Source organism: Chrysochloris asiatica, unplaced genomic scaffold (assembly GCF_000296735.1).
Source record: "Chrysochloris asiatica unplaced genomic scaffold, ChrAsi1.0 scaffold00097, whole genome shotgun sequence".
In the NCBI taxonomy this organism is placed as follows: Eukaryota; Metazoa; Chordata; class Mammalia; order Afrosoricida; family Chrysochloridae; genus Chrysochloris; species Chrysochloris asiatica.
In genome coordinates, this window is record NW_006408615.1 from 4,699,764 (window position 1) to 4,723,252 (window position 23,489).

Sequence of the window (23,489 nt, forward strand, 5' to 3'; positions counted from 1 at the left end):
CTGGGCTGGGCTGGGTTGAGTTGGGTTGGGCTGGGTTGGGCTGTGCTGGGTTGGGTTGAGCTGGATTGGGCTGGGCTGGACTAGGTTGAATTGGGTTGGACTGGGTTGGGCTGTACTGGGCTGGGCTGGGTTGAGATGAGTTGGACTGAGTTGGGCTGGGCTGAGTTGAGTTGGGCTGGGTTGAGTTGGGTTGGGCTGGGCTGGGCTGTGCTGGGTTGGGTTGAGCTGGATTGGGCTGGGCTGGGCTAGGTTGAATTGGGTTGGACTGGGTTGGGCTGTACTTGGCTGGGCTGGGTTGAGCTGAGTTGGACTGAGTTGGGCTGTGCTGGGTTGGACTGGATTGAGTTGGGTGAGGTTGGGCTGGACTGGGTTGGGTTGAGTTGGGTTGGGTAGGGTTGGGCTGGGTTGGACTGAACTGGGTTAGGTTGTGTTGAGCTGGGCTGGGTTGAGTTGGATTGGGCTAGGTTGGGCTAGCTGGATTGGACTGGATTGGGCTGGATTGGGTTGGGCGGAACTGGGTTAGATTGTTGGGCTGGACTGGATTGGGTTGTCCTTCATGGGCTGCTGTGTTTGCTAACTTCCTCATCTTTATTGCCCCTAGCTCTCCTGGGCTGATGATAGCTCATTGACTGATCTGGAGCTAGAGGACATATGAGAGCGCCTTGGCCACATTGTCATGCTTGAGGGTGTCTTTGGGTTTAGAAAGAGGAGCTCACTTCCTTTTTAAAAATTTTATTTTGTCATTTAGTTTTTGTGTCAGGGAACTTGGCTGGCTTTCTTAGGATGGTGCAGACAGGTGGCAGGAAAGAGCAGATTGGACAGCCCTGTCTGGCAGAGGGAAGCCCACAGAAAGCAGCAACTGGGTAGACCTGGAGCCATTGGGCCAGCCTGGCGGTAGTGAGGTGGCTGAATGGGTACGACACCCCATTCCCTGCTATGTGTCAAGCTCCTGGTACTCACCAGAACTCTCAAGCTGGAAGAAGAGTCCATAAATGGTTGTGTCCTTTCCTACAGCAAGAGTTCTCACCTGGGTATAAGTCTCCCTTGAGGACATTTGTCAACGTCTGGAGACATGTTTGGTTATCACCACTGGAATCTCATGGGTAGATGCCAGGGTTGCTGCTCAACATTTCATAGTGCACAGGATGGCCCCTGACCAACTTACTGTGATCCAGCCCATGGTACCATCAGTTCCATGTGGAATTCTGTCCATGAGTATTGCATTAGTTCTTTTCTTCTCCTCATCTTAAAATACAACCAAACCAAAAACTTTCTTCCAAGCCTGCTGATGACCTGTTGTTCCCAAATGAAGTCCCAACTACTATTAAATCTGTTTGTCGGTTGCCATCGCGTCAACGCCAACTCATGGCAATCTCATGTACAATGGGATGGAACCTTGCCCGGTCCTGAGTCACTTCATGATAGATGATGTGCTCAAATCCATTGTTGAAGCCACTGTCGATTTTGAGTGTCTTCCAACCTAGAAGGTTCATCCTCCTACATTCTTTCAGACAATAGTCTATTGTCATCAGTTGGGTTCTCATTGACTGATTTTGGGAAGTAGATCTCCAGGTCTTTCTCCCCAGTCTCCCTTAGACTGGAAGCTCCATTGAAATCAGTCGACCATGGGTGACCCTGCTGGTAATTTGAAATACCAGTGGTATGACTTCTAGCAACACTACAAAAGCCACTGGAATCCAACAAACCGACAGACAGGTGGTGGGTTGCTAAATTAGTACTTGAAATAAAAAGAAAAACAGGCTCAACCCAGACTCCCGATGAAACTGTCTGTAGGCTTCAGGCTGAAACCCTAGGCACCTTGTTGTGTTTTCACTGCAAGTAGGCAAACCCCTTTCCCAAGCACTGGAGATTTCTTTCACAATATTTGGTTTACAAAGTAAACAAACAAAGCTGACTTGAACTCCACCTAAGCTGGTAACTCAGTGATTTTCCTGTGAGCCAATTCAGCCATCCTCAAGTTTACAAGGATACATCTAGCTCTTTGAAATTCTAGGCAATTCTTCTCTGTTACCACTCTTCTCTTGAGTGCATTAACCATCTTGGTTTGAAGGAAGCTATTCCTTTTTCTTTCTTTCTAAAGTTTTTATTGTGAATTGAGTGGTAGTTTACATGGGGGAACATCAGTTTGTTTCTATAATGGTTACAATCCCCTGCATGCTTCAGCATTCAACAATATTTGCTTCTATTCCTTCTGAGTTTTGTTGTTGTTGTTATTGTTGTTTGGATGTACACCAAACACTCAGGAATATACAATCATTCAAACAGCCAAAGGGCACACCCTGCCCCCAACCACCAGCACACATCCCCTCTTCCTCCATGAATCTAGAATCCTCAACTGCTCTGTCTCTCCATGTCATCTTCTCTGCCTCCATCTCTGGCACTGCTGCTTCTCTGGGTAGGGTTCCGCACTCCGTTCTCACCCTTCTCCCTTGATGGTCACAGGGTCCTCCACTCCAGGACTCTAAGATCGACCACTCACCCTTTTTTTTTTCCTTCATCTTTTACTTTTCAAAAAAAATTTCTTTTAAAGTTTTATTGTGAATTGAGTGAAAGTTTATAGGGCAGATCATCAGTTTTACATTAAACAAATCATATACTTTGTTTCATTACAATGATTATAATCCACTCACCCCTTTTTAAGCCTGCAAAACTTCTACCTTTACAGTTGTGACAATCGCAATTAGTCATGATAACAATTGATCACTGTTGAATCATCAGAGTCTTGTCCCCATCTCTGTTCACCAGACCTGTCTAGACAGGATGAAAACCACTCAGTGAGTACTCTACTTTCCCCTTCACACTCTGAATCTAAACTCCCTCTTGAAAACTTATAAGACAGTCACTTCGTGCCTTTACAGCTCCCCCATTTTAGGTAGCCCATCCCTATCAACCCTATGTACAGGAGGGATGGGAATGATCCTTGCTGTAAAGATTCTTTATCCTTCTTGGTTGGTATTTTAAGCTACTGCATCCATAAGGAGCTCTGGTAGTGTAGTGGTTACGAATCGGGCTGTGATCCTTAAGGCCAGCAGTTCGAAACTACCAGCCGCTCCGCGGGAGAAAGATGAGGCATTCTGCTCCTGTAAAGATTTACAGCCTCGGAAACCCTGTACAGGGTTGCTATGGGTCGGAACCGACTCGACAGCACTTAACAACAACAACACATCCATAAGTATAGGTCAAGTTCATCAGATTGTAGTGATTTACACTCATTTTCTTTAAAAACAAAAAAAATCCCCCTTTTTTCCTTCCTCTAGTTGGGTTCTGAACATCAAGCCATTGAAACTAGGTCCAGTAGGCACTATCTGCAAGTTTGGGTGCCCTCGTTCATCTCCCCTCACTTCATATCAACTGGAGGCTTCACTCTCAGCTCTAGCCCTCCATGACCATGTCCTTGTCCATGGGCTAAGGCATCCTCAGGTCTCACCACACTTTGGGCCAACTGCTTTCACCATACTCCAGGTTGATGGGGGTCTATGTAACTTGGTCAGACTCAGCCCACCTCTTCATTGCTGCTTTTCTCCCATTTCCTCTCACCATTGGACTAATGTGGTCACCAGCAAGCTTCTATGCCTGCTCATGTATTCCCTTTAAGTCCCCTCAGTCTTGGGAGGAGGTTTATCCTGAAGGGACATGATTGTTTGCCTTGATGGCTCCCCTGCAAACGACTTGCTTGTTCTTATAGTAGCCAATCAGACTGCCATGTTTACTTTTGGTATCCTCTGCTGATCTTTCTTTAAAGAAGTATTTTCTGTTCCTCAATCTGCTCCAGGCTGCTCTGCTTGTCTTTTTAAGTGGGAATGTCCCATCTTAGAAGGTTCTGGATGAGGATCAGGAGAAGCCATTCGTCTTGTTGAAAGTATACAGAGCAAAACATACAACAAGGGAAAGCCATTCTTAAAATGCCTTTCAGAGATGAGGACATGGAGAGAGAGAGCAGATGAGGACTCTGGACTCATAGAAAGAGAAAGGCTGTGTGCTGGCAGCCAGGAGGCAGGCTTGCAGATGTACCTTTTGGTTGTTTAAATAATTATATATTCCTTAGTGTTTTTGTGTACACACCCCCCCCCAAAAAAAAAGAGGGAATAAAAGCAAATATTGTTGAATGATGATGATGCATGGAGGAGATTGTAATCATTGCAATTAAAACAATGAGTGTAAAACCAATGTTCTCCCATGTAAACTATCACTCAATTCACAATAAAAATGTTTTTTAAAAATGCCTATGAACATAGGTTTCTCCTTTTAGATAGTCTTCCTCCAAATAAAGCAAATTTGTGTTGGGGGTTTGTTTTTAACACTTCATTCTTTATCTTGATGAGCTTTTACTTTCTCCAAGTCTCTGCCCATAAAGTTGGTAGCTTGGAGTTGAGCCAGTAGCTTCAAGCAGTGACTAAAGCTTCCTATGGGGTAATGGGACTTGTTCTGATCTCAACCTTCCAGAGAGTTTCATCAAGCTAGAAACAGCAGTCCCTGCTTCTTACAAAATAGCTTTGCAGTGTGAAATTCTGAGAGTAGGTTCTAACTCTCCTCTTGGGGGTGGGAGCTTTATTTTATACATGAAATCAGGAGAGACAATATTTCTGAATCAGAGATAGTGAGGATCATGTTGATTTCACTGTAAATAATGAATGTGGCTGTGAAATTGAGAAGGCAAGCTTTGGGTGCCTCTCTTCTCATTTGTGGCCACACATGGGCAAGTGCCTGGTCCCCTGGATCCAGTGGGAACTGGTATTCACAGGCCAGAGCTGAGCGTCTTATAAATTACCTGGTGTTCCCTTCTAGAGGTAGGGAAGGATCTGGTTGTCTTTTTGAAACAAGCAGTGTGTTGAGAGCTGGATTCTTCTCTGTACCTTGTGTTGGTTTTGGCACTTAGGTGAGAGAATCATGCCCAGGGAAACATGGGGAGGGTGCAGTCCAAGGAGGGGAGGCTCCATTGCTCCTCTACCCACCTTCCCCTGTACTGTTCTGGTGTCTTGGGCACTTGCTGGGTGTGGGGACTGGCCATGCTGGGCTGGGTAAACCTGACAGACAGGTGTGGAATCACTGACCAGCAAGGGGATGCCCACTGACTCCTCACACTAGAGCCTGGCTGCCCTTCTGAAGGACATTGAAGACGTATAAAGGCACAAGGAGATGAGATCTGGGTGGGCACTCAAACCATCTTAGGTAGCGGGTAAACGGACACAGGGGCTCGATGTTGATGTGCAAGGTTCACTCTGGACCATGGGTGGCTTGGGGGCTGAGCTGGAGGCAGCTGTGATGGCCCTCCCACTGCCGAAGCTACTACCCCACTACCAAAGCCTCCTAGGGGTGGTGAGTAGTGTCCCCCCACACTTACATCCCCTCGAAACTGTGAGTGTGGAAATAGGGTCTGTGCAGGTGCAATTAGCTTGAGGATCTCCAGGTAAGGTCATCTCGAACTTCCCAGGGAGCCTTCATCCAATGGCAGTAGGGTCTTTGACAACCTAGGAAGCCCCATGGGGGAAGTTCTGCCTCATGTCACATGGGGGCTCCGGAAGTCAGAATCAACTCGACGGCACCCAACAATAACAACAACAGCAGAAGTGAGGTGTGGAGCAGTAAGATCGCAAAATGCAAGTCTACGGCTCCGTTTTTTTTTTTTTTCCACAGCGCAAGCTCACTTCGTGTCTCTGGGTCCCATCTTCGTAGTTCTCACCGTTGTTCTGACTTTTGCCACGCTAGTGCGTGTTTCCTAAGGAGCTCTGGTAGCGTAGTGGTCAGCAGTTTGAAACTACCAACTGCTCAGCGGGAGAATGATGAGGCTTTTTGCTCCCGTAACTTGAGTACTTCTATGCTCGATTAATTGCGGGGCTCCCTGCTCTTCTGGGCTCCAGTTGGGGTCTCCGGGGGCTCATGGACTCCATCTCAGCGTCATCCCCAAGACCCTGCATGCTTATGGACACGTTAGAAAAAAACAGTGGTCACGGTGATTGGCCAGCATTCCAGGGGCGTGGCTGCAGAGCATTGTGGGTGGCAGGGGTGAAGGGGTGCAGACCATCCGTGGAGATAGCACCTCCTGGACGCTCTCCAAGGAAGAAGGAAGGGAGTGGGGCCATCGCTGAAGGGGACTGCGAGCCTGGGGTGCTACTCGTGTGCCCCCAACAGCCACTTAGAAGGGAAGGAAGACTGACTCGGTGCATGCAGGTCCCACGCCATAGAGGAGGAAACACTGCTCCTCAGATGCAGAGACTCCTGGTCGTGGGGTAGACGAGCGTCTGTCCACTTCAGTTTCTCCGTGAAGCAGGTCACCGGCTGACTGGTTAGTGTTGTCTCTGGATGTGTAATATAGGAACCTAGCTGGCGCAATGGGTTAAGTGTTGCATGGCTAACTGAAAAGTCTGTAGTTCGAACCTGCCAGCCACTCTGTGGGAGAAAGATGAAACAGTCTGCTTTCGTAAATAGCTACAAAATCTTGGAAACCTTATGTGCAGTCCTACTCTGTTCTGTCTCGTTGCTCATGGCGACAGAAGTTTGGTTGGTGGCACAGTGGTTAAGCACTGCGCTGCTGACTAAAAAGCCAGAGGAAACCAAAGATCTAGTGAGGAACAAGTCAGTGTGCTTTGGTAAAGATTTCCATCCTTGGAAAAACCCTGGAGCAGTTCCTCTCTGTCCTGAAGGGTTGCTGTGAGTTGGAAGAAACTCAACAGTTGTGGGGTTAGGATGTACCACAAAACTTAAAAAAGAAGCCCCATGGCTTTAAGGTTGATTCGGTCACGTAGTGGCCCTGGACATGTCAGAATAGAACAGTGCTCCATACGGATTTCAGACTTTCTTCCAAAGCACCTCTGACTTGAACCACAGACTTTCGGCAAACAGCTGAACGTGTTAACCATTTGCTCACCGTCTGTGGGTCAAGCATTCACCAGACCCACGTGGACTGGCGTGGCCCTGCTGCGTGGTGTCTGATCTCCACTGGGGTGATTGGGCCTTGAGGGCCTGGAGGGGTTATGGCGGACCTCAGTGAGTTGGGCACTGGACCGGGTCAATGACTGGGACCTCTGCCTGTGGTTTCTTCATCACAGTGTGTGAGGACTAACTCCCCAGACATCTCGAGGCCCCGATACGAAGTCCAGAAGGACACTTTTGCCACATTCTGTGAGGCGAAGTGGTTGAGGAGCCAGGCCAGATGAAGAGCTGGGGAGGGGAATTAACTCTAGTCCACCACAGTGTCCTGGTGTGGCACTGTGGGCTGATGCGTCAGACTACAAAGTCGTTTGAACTGCAAGGTTGATGGTTCAAGCTCACCAGTGGCTCCTTGAAAACCCTATATAGGGTCGCTATGGGTTGGAATCGTGTCCTGTGCCTGTGTTTCTTTTTGGCATCTTATTTTTCTTCATTACTTACTTTTAAAACCTGAAAACCATCAAGTTGATCCTGACTCACAGTAACCACATGGGGCAGAATTGAATTGTGTGTATAAACCATAGGGTCTCCGAAGCTGTCCTCTGCCACATCGTTCTCCCACAGAACCGCTGGTGGGTTTGAACCGCTGACCTTCTTCAGTTATCAGCTGAGTGCTTAACCACTGTGCCATTGGGCTCTTTTCTGACTTACAAACCCATACCAAAACTCCTAGTGACATTGAGTAGGGAGAGTATCAGAGGCTGTAAGTTTTTACAGAAGCAGAAAGCTTCATCTTTCTTTTTCGGAGCAGCTGGTGGGTTTGAGCTGTTGATCTTGTGGTTCGTAGTCCAGTGCTTACTCCACAGCTCCACCAGGCTCTTTATTATAGGTATTCTTAATTTATGAAGAATCCAAGTTTTTTGTGATATAAGCCACAGATAACTTCTTTCAGGCTGATGGCTTTTTTTAACAACAACAAAAAAAGTGCGGTTAAGTGCTGTTGAGTCGATTCTTACTCATATGACCTTGGAGAGGGTTTCCCAAGGAGTTACTGATGGGTTTAATCTGCCAGCCTTGTAGTTAGCAGTCTGGTGCTTATCCTATTTACAGAAAAATAGTAACTATGGCATAGCTCGGTTTTCTCTATTAGTTACTGCGTGCTGCTGTAAAACAAATATTCCTACTCCTCACTTGTTACCCAACATCTTGGGTTTACAACAACGGTATGGAGATTTGCAATTGACAATTTTGCACATTAATGATGTGCGTCTGGCAAAAATGGCCACCGAGGTACAAGGCAAGAGTAACAATGGCTGTGACGGTTAAAGTCGTGTCTCAACATGGCTGGTCTGCAGTTCCCAGTGCTTTGGCAGTTCTGTAATGATGTCATTTGGCAGCTATGTCATGGTGAAATTTGGCACTTACGTGATGATGTCATTTGGCGCTTACGTGATGATGTCATTGGCAGTTATGTAATGAAGTAGTCATTCTTCATATTGTGATCTGATGTGCTCATCCTTTATTTTTAATAATGCCAAAGTGAGGCGTGGGTATACTACAAACAGAAATTAATTTTCTTCTTTTCTCTGGAGGCTAAATGTGTGTGTGTCGAATCTGCTCTTTTTATAGCTCAGAAGTGATTACATTTGGAGTCCACTCTGTTGGGGTATGGAGTCCTGGTGTGACACTGTAGGATAAACACTAGACTATTAACCACAATGTTGGCAATTCAAACCCACCAGCTGCTCCTTGGAAATCCTGTACAAGGGTCACTATGAGTCGGAACCGACTTTATAATACTTAACAACTGTTGGGGTATCATCTAATTAACAAGCAAAGAAAACTCCATTTCCTAACAAGATCACATCCACAAGTATAGGGGTTAGAATTCCAAACACACACTTTGTGGGGGACACAGTTTAATCCCTAGCGGTACTATGGTGGGTGTATTACAATTGATGGACTAGTATCAATACATTCTTGTCAACTAAAGTCTGTACTTTGTTCGACTCTCCTTCTTGTTGTTATTGTTAGGTGTTATCGAGTAGGTTCTGACTCATAGCAACCCAATGTACAACAGAAGGAAACAGAGCCGTCTCCTGCTCTTTCCTCACCATCATTCTTAGGCTTGAGCCCACTGCTACTGCCACTGTGTCAATCTGTTGGAGGTCTTCCTCTTTTTTGCTGACTGTTCACTTTACCAGGCATGAATGATGTCCTTCTCCAGGGACTGGTCCCGCTAGATTGCCTTCATTTCCCCCTAATACCCATTTTCTGTGCCAGGATCCTACAGACATCTCGTCTCCGGAGGCTCCCCTTGGCTGGGTCAGTGTTTCAGACTCACCTTGTTTTTTGGAAGGGAGAGGCTCCCAAGCTTTCACTCTGTGCTCTATAGAAACCGGAGACACATCTGTGAGTGTGTCTCCTAAAACTCCCAGGTTTTATGGCGGCTTGCAAATACCCTCTCAACACCAAGGTTAAAAGCATTATTATCTCAATTTTTTTTAAATTTAGCCTTGCCAGGGTTATCATAAAGCCAAATGGAATCACAGGTGCCATGCTCAGGTCTGACATAGGCACTGGCTGAGTGGCGGGGTGATTATCCAGATGGGCCGGAGCTAGGTTCACCACTGAGTACAAAACGCAGCTTCTCTATGCCTCGGATTCCCTCACCTGTACCATAGGGCTAGTGCCGATCGTCCTGGAATCTCAGGTTTGAGGGGAGAGCCTGTAGCTGTGAGCCCTGCAGGGCCTACCTTTCCTCCCGTGTTTAGACAAGTCAGTGACTCAGCCCTCCCCAACATGAGTCATTGCTCATAGGAACTGAGAAAAGTAGGCTGGGGTCAGGAAGTGTTTGCTACCTTACCCTCACCCCTGTCATCTTATGGGCTTTCTGTCTGCTGCTCTGGCCTTGCTGGTGTTGGAATGACAAGGTGGGCTTCCAGGTCTCCTCACTTGACCAGAAAATCAAACAGACCAATGGTCATCAAGTCAACACTGACTCCCAGTGATCCTACTTATGTCCGAGGAGAACTGTGCCGCACAGGGTTCTCAGTGGATGGTTTTTTCATACGTAGATTCCCACTCATGGCACCCCGTGTGTGTCAGAGTAGAACTGTGCTCCACAGGGTTCTCAGTGGATGATTTTTCATAAGTAGATTCCACTCATGGTGGTCCCATGTGTGTCAGAGTAGAACTGTGCTCCACAGAGTTTTTTGGTGTGGTTTTTTTTTTGAAGTTTTTATTGTGAATTGAGTGATAGTTTATATGGGAGAGCATTAGTTTTACATTCATCCTATGTTATTTTGTTTCATTGCAATGATTACAGTCTCCTCTGTGCATCATCATTCAACAATATTTGCATTTGTTCCCTCTGGTTTTTGTTTTTGTTTTGGATGTACACAAAACCCCTCAGGAATATATAATCATTTAAAAACCAAAGGGCACATTCTGAGAGCCTGCCTCCTGGCTGCCAGCACACAGCCTTTCTCTTTCCATGAGTCTAGAATCTTCAGCTGCTCCCTCTCTATGTTGTCATCTCTGCCTCCATCTCTGGATCTAGATCTGGTCCCACATTCCACTGGTGCTCTTCTATCTTTATGATCCTAGAGTCCTCTGTTCCTGGAATGTAAGATTAACTACTCCCCTCTTTATGTTACAAAAGTTCTACCTTTACAAGTTATGACAATCGTAATTAGTCATGGTAACAATTACTCATAATTGAATCATAAGACTCTTATTCCCATCTCCTTTCACCAGACCCATTGAGACAAGATGAAAACGATTCAGTGGGGACCCTTTCTTTCCCCCATACTCTGAAACTAAACTCCCTCTTGAAAACTTGTAAGCCAGTCACTTCATGCTTTTATCACTTCCCCCCATTTTAGGTAGTCAGTCTAAGTTGCCCATCCCTATCAATCCTGCTCCATAGGGTTTTTAGTGGCTAATTTTTCTTAAGATTCCACTGATGTCGCCCCCATGTGTGTCAGAATAGAACTGTGCCCACAGGGTTCTCAGTGGGTGATTTTTCATAAGTAGATTCCACTCATGGTGCCCCCGTGTGTGTGAAAATAGAACTGTGCTCCACAGGGTTTTCAGTGGATGAGTTTTCATAAATAGATCACCAGATCTTTTTTCTGCAGCACCTCTGAGTGGGCTCAAACCTCCAACCTTTCAATGATTATTCAGGTGTTCCTAGCCCACCCAGAGGTGCCTTTGGAAAATCTACTTCTGAAACATCATCCACAGAAGCCCTCCTTGGGCAGAGGGGAGGAGAGTTGTTCTGGTGACTGGAGCAGATTTGGAAGAGGTGGAATGGGCTACATCCTGGTGTGTGAGAGGGGGGTCTCAGAGAACGTGAAACACAGGCTCTGCCCCCATGTGTGTGATGTGGTGTCTCTGGGTGGTGAGGGGCTGGATCAGAGTAGTCAGGGTGCCCTGCTGGTCAGTTTGGGGGTGCACTGAAGGCTCTGGTCAGCAGAGTGGCATGTCTGGGCTGCCCTTTAGGACATGGATGCAGGTCATAGGTCAGTTGGAGGGAGTGGGTGATGGGGTGGGATGCAGAGCTACCCAGCCAGCATCTCCTGCGGGTCGGTGGGTGGAGACCTCCATGCCCCGGTGTCCCCGTGTGACCGCGATCTCCTCTGTCCCGCAGACGGCATCCACAGCGTCACTGCGCTTTGCACCCTACGCGTCACTATCATCACCGACGACATGCTTACCCACAGCATCACGGTCCGCCTGGAGAACATGTCACAGGAGCGGTTTCTGTCCCCGCTGCTCGGCCTCTTCGTGGAGGGCGTGGCGGCCGTGCTGTCCACTGCCAAGGACGACGTCTTTGTCTTCAACATCCAGAACGACACGGACGTGCGCGCCAACATCCTGAACGTGACCTTCTCGGCGCTGCTGCCCGGTGGCGGGCGCGGACGCTTCTTCCCGTCCGAGGAGCTGCAGGAACACATCTACCTGAACCGCACGCTGCTGACCACCATCTCCGCCCAGCGCGTGTTGCCCTTCGACGACAACATCTGCCTGCGGGAGCCCTGCGAGAACTACATGAAGTGCGTGTCCGTGCTGCGTTTCGACAGCTCCGCCCCCTTCATCAGTTCCACTACAGTGCTCTTCCGACCCATCCACCCCATCACCGGCCTGCGCTGCCGCTGCCCACCCGGCTTCACCGGCGACTACTGTGAGACTGAGATCGACCTGTGTTACTCTAGCCCCTGCGGGGAACACGGCCGGTGCCGTAGCCGCGAGGGCGGTTACACCTGCGAATGCCTGGAAGATTACACAGGTAAGGGGCCCGGGGGCCGCACTCATCTGGCCAGAGCGGCTGTGCAGTGCATGGGGGCTTCCGGTTCACACCTGGAGGGTTTCTCAAAGGGCAGCCGCTGGGCCGAGGGGTCAGCTCCAGGGACTTGAGATGATTGTAAAGGTAGCTTGTTGAGCAGGAAGGGTCTGCGTCCTGGAAGCTAGCTGCTCCCAAGCCTAGTTCTCCTTCACTCTGTCTTCCTAGAAGCCCGTGGGCAGTGCAAATAGTGAACACGCTTGGCTACTTAACAGTTGTTGTTGTTAAGTGCCGTCGAGTCGGTTCCAACCCACAGCGACCCTGTACAGGGTTTCCGAGGCTGTAAATCTTTACGGGAGCAGAAAGCCCTTGGAGTGGCTGGTAGTTTCGAACTGCTGACTTTGAGGTTCACAGCCCGATTCGTAACCACTATTCTACCAGAGCCTATAAGGCCAGAAATTCGAGTCCACTCAGCAGTGCGTCAGAAGAAAGGCGTGGCAGTCTCCTTTTGAAAACTCAGCCCTTGAAACCCTGTGGAGTACAGTTCTCCTCTGACACATGGTGTTGTGAGGGTCATGCAGCTGAAGTGTCTCCGTCTCTTAGTGCTGCTGTAACGGAGATACCACAAGTGGGGGTGGTTCTCAACAGCAGCAGTCTATTTTTCAGTCTGGAAGGTATAAGTCCAGTGTTTGCTGTGTTGGTTCCTCCTTATAGGCAGCCCAGGCATTCCTTGTTTGTGGACAATCTTCACATGGCCTCCCTCCCATACCCACACATGTACTGGCTTCTGGGTCTCATCTGATCTTTTTATAACTCAGAAAGTGATTAGAGTTAGAACCCACCAAACATAACAAAGGAGTCCTGGTGTGGTTCTGTAGGATAAATACTGGACTGCAAACCCCAAGGTCATTGTTTCAAAGCCACCGTCATTCCTTGGAAACCCTCCACAGGGTCACTGTGAGTGCGAACCCACTGGATAGCACTCACCAACAGCATAACAAAGAAAGCCCTGTTTCCAAACAGGGTTACAGCCATAGGTATTGGGGTTAGGATTCTACCACATATTTTCAGGGGCAGGGAGACGATGGACACAATTCAAACCATAAAATCCTATGTCTTGAGTCTCCTTTGTATGAGCAGAGTCAGAAAGATAACTCCCTCGGTGGTGCACACGGTTTGCACTTGACTCTTAACCTAAAGATTGGTGGTTCAAACACATCTGTCAGCACTGCGGAAGAAAGGCGTGGTGGTCGGCTCACTAACGATTCCCGAAACCAAAACAATCAAATCTATCACCATTGAGTCTATTTCAGCAAATATCGACCCTGTAGGACAGATTTAAACTTCTCCTTAGAGTTCCGGAGTCTGGAAATCTTTATAGAAGTGGACAGTGTCCTCTTCCTCCCTCACAGTGACTGGTGGGTTCAAACTACCAATCTTGATGTGAGCAGCTCGACATTCAGGCAACAGTACCACCAGAACTCCTTTCCTTAGATGATAGCTAAGGAATCTCAGCTGGGACAATTTTACTCCAGTGCTCAGGGTTGCTATGAGTCAGAACCAACTCAACAGCAACAGGGTTTGAGTTTTTTTATAAGGGGAGTAATGACAATGTGAAATCCTCTCCTAAAATATCCGAGTGCACACAACTGCTGTTAACTTCTGAGTACCCTCAAGCCTGTTCCAACTCATAGTGACCCTGTGTAGGGTTTCTGAGGAGCGGCTGGTGAGCTTGAACCACCAACTGTGCAGTTCAAACCGACCTTGTCATCCAGCGCATTAGCCCACAGCACCCCACCTGGACTGTAGGTGCCTCCTTTAAGCGGTCTTAAGTTTAAAGGGCCTCATTCTAGAGTTCAAGTGTGATTGCTTGTGGGAAATAGTGTCACGTGAGTGGGAATCAGGAGCTGCTAATTACCTGGGTCTTGAAGGGCTTGGTTTGGGAGTTTTTCCTATGCTTTCTTGTCACTGTAGAAATTACTCATCTTTTCTGCCTCTGAAGAGACACTTACATTGAGAGGTTTCAACAAATCACAAAGATAAATTGCTGCACACGCAGCCAGCAGTTATTTTTTGTAAAGGACAGATGAGCCCAGAAGCACTCCTTGAGACACATCTCCCCAGTCTCCTCTTCCATCATCATCTGGTTCATAAGATGATGGTCTGTGTGGAAGCTGCGGTTGCCATGCCTCCCCCTGGGAGCAGTCGGCCCTTCTAAGAAGCTCTCCAGGGATTAGGCAGACTCGGTTCATACCAGAGATCTCTTCCTCCATTAATGTGTTTAATATAAACACCTGGGGAATTGTTACCGACTAGCCAGGGGGTTTTATCCAGCACAGAGCTCTCGCTTACTGAGCTTACAACAGGGGTTTAAAGTATTATCGGGTTTTATCCTGCAGGAAGCGAGAGGAAAACCGAAAACTGGGAAGGGAGCACAAAGAGGAAGGCTGACTGCCCAGGGCTGTCCTCAGGCAGAGAGGAGAAAGCCCCACAGGGATCGGGCAGCTGGCAGCCTGGCAAGGTGGGCGCTTAGTGTTAGGGACACCTCCCAACACCCTCAGTGCAGAGCTGGGTGGTTGTTGGGCAGGTGTGGGGAGAAGGGCTGGGGGTGCGCACACACATACATACACACATGCCTGGCTGTCTGGCTGGGTCTGAGAGTTTCTTCCTAGACTGTCTCGTTTTGGATGAATCCTACATTCCTGGTGACTTGGGGGATTGGCAGTGAGTGAAAAAGGAACCCACCCCAAGCTCCTGCCTGCTGTCCCCAACTCGGACTCTGAGTAGAAGCGAGTTCTAGATTCACATCACAACCACCTCGTCGCTTTTGTACGTGATACATCGAGCTGGCTTCTCAGACGTTTCTGAAGTTGCAGATGGGTCTGTGGACAGAATTGGTCCCTGTCCTGGCTGAGCGCTCTGTGGGAACCGGTGCCCCCAGCCCCTTTCTGTGTGCCCTGGACAGGAGTGGGTGCTCCGGCCCTCCAGCCTGCAGAGGCCTACTGGCCTGCATACCCCAGGGACTCAGCAAGGGCACAATCATGAACTCATTCCACATTATTGATTGAACACCTGCTATATGCCAGGGCATCCAGAGATCCCTGTGGAGAGCTAGGGTGTTAGGATGAGGTCTAACACAGTGTCGAGGGGTCGACAATTTACCTTTGTGATTTGTTGAAACCTCCTGGGCTGCTGGTAGTGATGGGTTTAGCATCATAACGTTCAGAATTCTAGGGAAGTCAGCGGAGTTGCTATTAGGATCCCAGATCTTCCGTGTACGATTTATTCCAAACAGTGTGTTTTAGCAGGTCTCTGCCATCAGTGGATAGCTGCTGAAAACACTTGTCCTGCTGTGGTACTGTAGGACACGCACTGGGCTGCTAGCTGCAAGGACAGTAGTTCAAACCCATCAGCCAATCCTCTGCAATCTATTCAAGCTCGCTATAAATTGGAACCACTACAATGCTTAACAACAAACACAGTCTCATCAGGATGCCTTCGCAAAAAAATGACCCGATCAAACCAGTAGCTTCTGAGCTTCTGGGCCAGTCCAATTCAAGGCAGAGAGGTCAGCTCAGAAAGTTACGGCAGCAGTGTTTTGGGGACTCCCAAGGGGTCATCTTGATCATTTTCTTCAAGGACACAGTACAATCGCAAGCATAATTATGAAGAAGTTTGAAGAAATTTTACAACTGTGTTAATAAGAAAGAGTCCAGGAAAGGTGTGCTGAAGAATATTGCCCATCATGGCAATGAACCTGCTCCCTGGGGTTCCCCCTCTCCAGAGAATCCTGGAATAAAGAACAGAAAAGACATGGTAATGTTTCTGGATGGGGTCAGCTGGGCACCCTGGTTGGCAAGAGGGTCTCCAATTTGTCCAAAGCTATGGGCAGCCCGTTGCCCGAGCCACCCGGGAAGATGGTGCCTGAGCCCACAGACTGGCCTTCTTTCTGACTGCCCGAGAATGTGAAGGGGGAATCCTGGAGGAGGAGCTAGCTGATGGACTGTTGTTGTTGTTGTTGTTAAATGCTGTCAAGTCAATTCCAACTCATAGTGACCCTGTATAGGGTTTCTGAGGAGCGGCTTGTGGGTTTGAACCGGAGACCTTGAGGCTCAAACAGATCTTGCAGTCCAGCGCATTATCCTGCAATGCCACACCAGGACTCCGGGCTAATGGATTAGCAGGGCTATTTTATGAGAATTTTGTTGAGAAATCTTACTCCATCCACGCTATAACTCTATCCTGGCCCTTCAGATTTCTTTGTGTTCCTCAGACTCAAAGAACATTGAAAAGGAACACAACGTGAATTTTGTTCTTGAGAATTTTAAAACTGCCTTTTTTTTTTTTTTCTTTTGATATGTAAATCCAAGGGTGCAGGAATCTTCCCAGAAGGGCTAGAGAGGGAGACACCAAGGCCTTCAGAAGTTTCTAGACCTAGATGGAGGCTGTATTGAGACACAGTAGCTTCCCATTTGGATATTTTGTTTCATAAACGTTTCTATGGATTTGTAACTATACTTTTCAACATTCGGTCCTAGAGGAAACAAGTGTCTTCAGTTTCCTGGGTGTCTGTAACAAAGTACCACCAACAGGTTGGCTTTAAGGACAGAAAGGTGTTGTCTCATCTTTCTGAAGAGAAAAAGCCCAAGGTTAGGGTTTTGACCTTGTCGATTACTCCTGAAGGTCAGAGGGAGACTGTCCCTGCCTCTGCCACTAGTAGCTTCAGCCGCAGCGGGAACCTCACCTAGTAACCATTCTCTCTCTCCATCTCTGTAGCTCTTCCTCTCTTTGTAAAGACAACAATCATATAAGATTAGGATTCACCTAGTATGGGAGTCCTGGTGTGGCGCCATAGGTTAATGCACTGGATTGCAAGATTGGTTTGAACCACGAGGTCAGCTGTTCAAGCTCACCAGCCACTCCTCAGGAACCCTATACAGACTCGCTATGAGTCAGAATGAAGTTCTGGTGTGGTGCTGTAGGATAATGCAGTGGACTGCAAGGTTGGTTTAAATTGGAAGGTTGGCGGTTCGAACTCACTAGTTGCTCCTTGGAAACCCTGTACAGGGTCACTTTGAGTTGGAACCAACTCGATGGCACTTTACAACAGCAATAACCCCAGTGTGACCTCCCATTAACCTATAGCATCTTTTGTTGTTTTTTTAAAATCAACTTTCCCATCTAATCCTTCTATTGAATTAATTCAAGTTATCCTAATTTGAGCTTCTAGGGGCACATTCTTGGTCTTTGTTTTATAGTTTTTAATTCTTTTGGAGGCATTTCTTCTTTGAAATGCTCTGATATTGCAAATTTACAAATATTCTTCTATTATTGCTTCTTTTTCTATGAAAACCTGTAACATCTTCAGAGGTCCAGTTACACAATGATTAAGTTCTGAAGTACTAACCAGCCAGCACGCTGAGGGAGAAAACTATGCAGTTGGTTTCCATAGAGACCACAGCCTTGGAAACCCTATGGGGCAGTTTGACTCTGTGAGTTCACATCTGTGTTGGAAGAAGTACAGCCAGAATGCTCCTTAGAAGCCAGGACGGCGAGATTTCGTCTCTAATACTTAGAACATGTTATCAGGAAGGACCGGTCCCTGGAGGAGGAAGGACATCATGCTTGGTAAAGTGGAGGGTCAGCGGGAAAGAGGAAGACCCCCAATGAGACGGATTGACGCAGTGGCAGAAGCAGTGCGCACAAGTGTACCAATGATTGTGAAGCTGGTGTGGGACCGGGCAATGCTTCATTCTATTGTGTGTAGGGTTGTTATGACTCGGAGCTGACTTGATGGTATCTGATAACAATAAAAACATTGGGAGTCCTGACACGGTGCTGTACGATCAGCACTAGACTGCAGTTCAAACTCACTCGTTGCTCCTCGGAAACCCTATACAGGGTCACTATGAGTTGGAATTGACTCGATGGCACTAAACAACGTAGGGTCTCTCTGAGTTAGAAGCAACTTGATAGCAATGGGGTTGGTTTTTTTATATATATAATATCTTCAAAGACAGGGTCACCTTCCCAAGTACTGGGGTCAGGATTTCAGCATATGTGTTTAGGGGAACAGTGGTGCTGTAAGATAAACATTGCAAGATCAGCAGTTCAAATCCACAAACCTCTCTGCAGGAGAGAGATGAGGCTTTACGCTCCTGTAAATATTTACAGCCTCTGAAACCCTCTACGTGGTTGCTTTGAATCAAAATGAACTTGATGGGAGTAAGTTCTTTGTTTGTTTTTTTTTTTTGTTTTGTTCAGTTTAAGGGGAATACTTTCAAGCACATTCAATAGATGACATTTGGGGCCATCTGAAGGGCAAGTATCCTCTCTCAGATGAATTGACCCAGAGTAGAAACGACTTCTAAAGCTCGCCAATTTCATTTTCATCGTTAGAATCACTCTGAGAAATAATCACAGTGAACTGACCAGATTTGTCATCACCAACGAGACTGGCTAAGACGCTTCATTTCGCAGGAGGCTCATTGGAACCTCCTTGGGTACTAAACTTCTCATATGTACTTCCCTCGGAGATAAGACTAATGAAGACTGATGATTTTAACCCAGGCCCTCTTCCTCTGCCTTTCCCTCTCTCCCCTTTGAAGCTCTTGTTCTGCATGGAACTCATTTATTCATGATGAAAGTTCTTCTGTCGTCGAGAGGGTTTTATTACTTGCTCTGTGGTAAGTGGAGCTCTGGAGTCTGAGACGTTGTGAGGTTGGAGTGGACACAGACAGCCGCTGGGAGAGCTGCTTCCTGTACTGGCGGCGTGGAGCCGGAGGGAGAGCCGGCACCCACTGCATGGAGGATGCTCACCTGACATGGTGGGACAGAGCTCCGTGAAGATGATGTGAGAGAAAGAAAAATGGTCCCAGCAGCTCTGCTGTGTTTCTTACATAAATGTCAGCTTCAGAGAAGAGCTAAGGGAATTGTGTGTACGTGTGTGTTTTACATGACGGAATTTTTTTACTGTTGTGAAAATATGCACACCAAAACGTTTGCCGATACATTTCCAAATGCTATTGAGTACATTTTCATATTGTGTCATTGTTGTTAGGATTTTGCAAAATATGCAACCACCATTAACTGAGGAGCTCTGATAGCGTAGAGGTTACGAATCGGGATGCTAACCTCAAGGTCAACAGTTTGAAACTACCAGCCGTTCCGCGGGAGAAAGATGAGGCTTTCTGCTCCTGTAAAGATTTACAGCCTCAGAAACCCTGTACAGGGTCCCTATGAGTCTGAACAGACTTCACAGCACATAACCGCCACCACCATATGTGGTGTAAGGAGTTCTGGTAGCGTAGTGGTTATGAATCGGGCTGCGAACAGCAAGGTCAGCAGTTTGAAACTACCAGCTGTTCTGTGGGAGAAAGAGGAGGCATTCTGTTCCTGTAAAGATTTACAGCCTTGGAAACCCTGTGCAGGGTCGCTATGAGTCGGAACCGACTCCACGGCACATAACAACCACAACATTAACACACACTGAGTGCCCCCCAATGCCCTTGCCCTCTTGCCCTTCTTGTTAGTACCCTCAAGTCTGTTCTGACTCCTAACGACCCAGTATAGGGTTTCCAAGAAGCAGCTGGTGGATTTGAACCGCCGACATTACAGTTTGCAGTCCAGTGCTTATCCCACAGCACCACACCAGGACAACAGTCTGAGTAATAGTCCAGGTATGGTACGCATCACATTTTGTTTATCCAGTCATCATCGGTTGTTTCCACCTTTTGGATCCTGTGAATAAATAGTGCTTCCATGAGCATGCATGCATGCATGGGTTTCTGCCCTCAGTTTTGTAGGGAGAGAAGGTGACCTTTCTCTGGGCAGGATTTTGCAAATAACACTCATCAGTTAGGCCCCTAGTTGGGGCCCATCACGGATCCCATTGTCTGAGAAGACTGAACAAAGGAAGACCTAGGTTTTAAGATTTTGGATGCATCTCTCAGTTGGAAGCACTTCCGTGAGACTTCCTAGGGGTCTTGTTTTTTCTTTCATCACTTCGCTTATCACCTCAGGCTGGGGCTCATGCCCTCCCCGTCTGCGTTCCTCAAGACACGCTGGTTACAACCCAAGATGATTTTTCCTGGGCCAGCCCACTCACATGCACGTGGACACTGGCCAATGAAAACAGTAGATGTACTCACATCATGATGCTGGCGAAGAGTTTAGACAGTACCAGGGACAGCCAGAAGAACCAGTGAATCTGTCTTAGAAGAAGTAGAACCAGAACACTCCTTAGAAGTGAGGATGGGGAGACTCTGGCTTGCTTATTTTTGGACACACTGTCAGAAAAGACCAATGGCTAGAAAAGAACATCCTGTTTGGTAAACAGAGGATCGGCAAAAACGAGGGACGCCGCCAGGAGATGGTAGTGGTGTAGGACCATGATGTTCCGTGGTGTAGGACCGGGCAACGTTTCATCCTGCTGTGCAGAGATCACCATGACTTGGTGCCCACTGGACAGAAACTACACCACCACCTGGCTTCATCATCTCTGCACTTCTGTGGGTTGTCCCCTTTCAGACCTGAGAGCCCCAGGTAGAGTCCAGGAGTTCTCACCTGGGGTGGGGGCACTTGTCGATAGATTTTTGGTTGCCACAGCTGGGGGGCAGAAATGTTAATGATATCTATTGGGTAGAGAAATTTGGAAGACAACTATCTGGCCCACTGATTGGAAGAGATCCATATTTGTGCCCATTCCAAAGAGAGATGACCCAACGGAATGCGGAAATCATAAGACACTTTGATATCCCATGAGAGTAAAGTTTTACTAAAGGTAATACAGAAACGGCTACAATCATACATTGACAGAGAACTTCCAGAGGTTCAAGCCAGATTCAGAAGAGGCCGTGGAATGAGGGCTATCATTGCTGATGTTCGATGGATCTTGGCTAAAAGCAGAGAATATCTGAAAGATGTTTACCTATGCTTTATTGACTAGGCAAAAGCTTTCGATTGTGTGGATCATGACAAGCTATGGACAACATTGCAAAGCAGGAGTATTCCGGAACACTTAATTGTGCTCATGAGGAATCTGTACCTGGACCAAGAGGCAGTTGTTCAAACAGAACATGGAAACAATGAATGATTTAAAATTAGGAAAGGTGTGCGGCAGGGTTGTATTCTTTCACCATACTTATTCGACCTGTATGCTGAGCAAATAATAGGAGAAGGTGGGTTCTATGAAGAAAAATGTGGCATCAGGATTGGAGAAGACTCGTTAACAACCTGCAATATGCAGATGATACAACCTTGCTTGCTGAAAGTGAAGAGGACTTAAAACATTTACTGATGAAGATCAAAGAGCACAGCCTTTGGTATGGATTGCATCTCAATGTAAAGAAAACAAAAATCCTCACCACTGGACCAATAAACAACATTCTTATCAATGGAGACAAGACTGAAGTTGTCAAGGACTTCATTCTTCCTGGATAAACTATCAACACTCATGGAGGCAGCAGTCAAGAAATCAAATGATGTGTTGCATTAGCCAAATCTGCTGCACAAGACCTTTTTAACGTTTTGAAGAACAAAGATGTCAGCTTGAGGACTAAGGTGTGTCTGACCCAAGCCATGGTATTTTCAATAACCTCATTTATACATGTGAAAGCTGGACAGTGAATAAGACTGTAGAAGAATTGATGCTTTTGAGTTACAGTGTTGGAGGAGAATATTGAAAGTGCCATGGACTGCCAACAGAACCAACAGATCTATGTTGGAAGAAGTGCAGCCAGAGTGCTCCTTGGAGGCCAGGATGCCCAAACTTCATCTCTCATACTTCATACATATTGTCAGGAGGGACCAGTCGCTGGAGAAGGATATCATGTTTGGTAAGGTGGAGGGTCAGAGAAGAGGAAAACCCCCAGCAAGATGGATTGGCAAAGTGGCAGCATCAATGGGCTCAAGCATGGCAACAGTTGTGAGGTTGGCCCATTCTTATCAATGGAGACAAGACTGAAGTTGTCAAGGACTTCATTCTTCCTGGATAAACTATCAACACTCATGGAGGCAGCAGTCAAGAAATCAAATGATGTGTTGCATTAGCCAAATCTGCTGCACAAGACCTTTTTAACGTTTTGAAGAACAAAGATGTCAGCTTGAGGACAGTGTTTTGTTCTGTTGTGCATAGAGTCACCATGAGTTGGTACCGACTCGATGGCGCCTAACAACGACAACAACTTTGGGTAGAGAGAGAGGTGTTGCTCAGCCCCCCATAGCACACAGCACCGAGCATTATCCAGCTAGAATGGCACGCGGACCAAGGTTGAGACAGACTTTGCTCATATTGCTGGGAGAGGTGACAGCTCTCACACCTGTTGACTACTTTGCGGCAGCCTGGTGAACTTTCTGAAGTGGGAGGAGGCCAGTTCTTCTGTTTACCTTTCTCATGTCACTGGAAGAAGGTCCTCCTTCATGTGGAAGACACAGATGTTTCCGACCCTCTCCTGCTGCTGTGAACTCCGGCAGACCCCATGGTGGGTGGGTCCCATCCTCGTCACGCAGCTTTGTCCCTTGCCAACTATTCCAGGTTTTGCAACATTCCTGCGGAGGCCCGCTTGTTCCTTCTCAAGTGTGTTCTCTCGTCATGGGGACTGAGAACTGGTGATTTATCTGCACGGATTAACATCTTCCCAGGAGACTCATTCCCTGGGTGACTTTGTCCTGCAGGCTGCATTTCCGTGAAACGTGTTCTGTGTCTGTCTGCACACACTGAGGTACAGAGTGGTCAGGGCATTTCACCGGTAGGACTCTGGTCCAGCCCGCACCTGGATATATCGTGGTCTGGATGTCTCACTGGTGGGGCTCTGGACCAAGGCTTTAATGGTGCAATTTCAGTGGAGGCGTTTGTTAATGCCTCTGCCTCTGTGTTTAGATCCCGTGAGACGGTGGGCTCACAAGAGGTTTTCAGCAAAGTTCGGGGAGCAGTCTTCACAGTTGCCCTTTCAGAGGCCATGCTGGACAGACACCAGGTGATAAAGGACAGTCTTGGGCTCAGGTGCAGATGTGACTCAATGGTAGAATGCTCACCTTCCACATGGGAGACCCCTCCACTTGTCTGTCACTTTGTCGTACTGCGGTGGCTTGTGCGTTGCTGTGGTATTGGGAGCTCTGCTACCGGTATTTTAAATTCCAGCAGGGTCACCCATGGTGGACAGGTTTCAGCTGAGCTTCCAGACAAGACAGCAAAGAAGAAGGAGAGGCAGACAGTCCCAAATATCTAGCCACTGGAAACCTTATGAATCGCAGTGGATATCTAGCCACTGGAAACCTTATGAATCGCAGTGGATATCTAGCCACTGGAAACCTT

General features: G+C 47.5%; 1 protein-coding gene across 1 annotated transcript in view; it reads left to right on the forward strand.

The window, feature by feature from the left end:
• Positions 1-23,489, forward strand: part of CELSR1 (cadherin, EGF LAG seven-pass G-type receptor 1) — a gene marked incomplete at its 5' end in the record, with an annotated part of 191,396 nt that overhangs the window by 57,250 nt on the left and 110,657 nt on the right. The window contains one exon of the mRNA XM_006866887.1: positions 11,543-12,181. Within this exon, the coding sequence (XP_006866949.1) occupies positions 11,543-12,181 (639 nt within the window). The remainder of the gene's footprint in view (positions 1-11,542; positions 12,182-23,489) is intronic.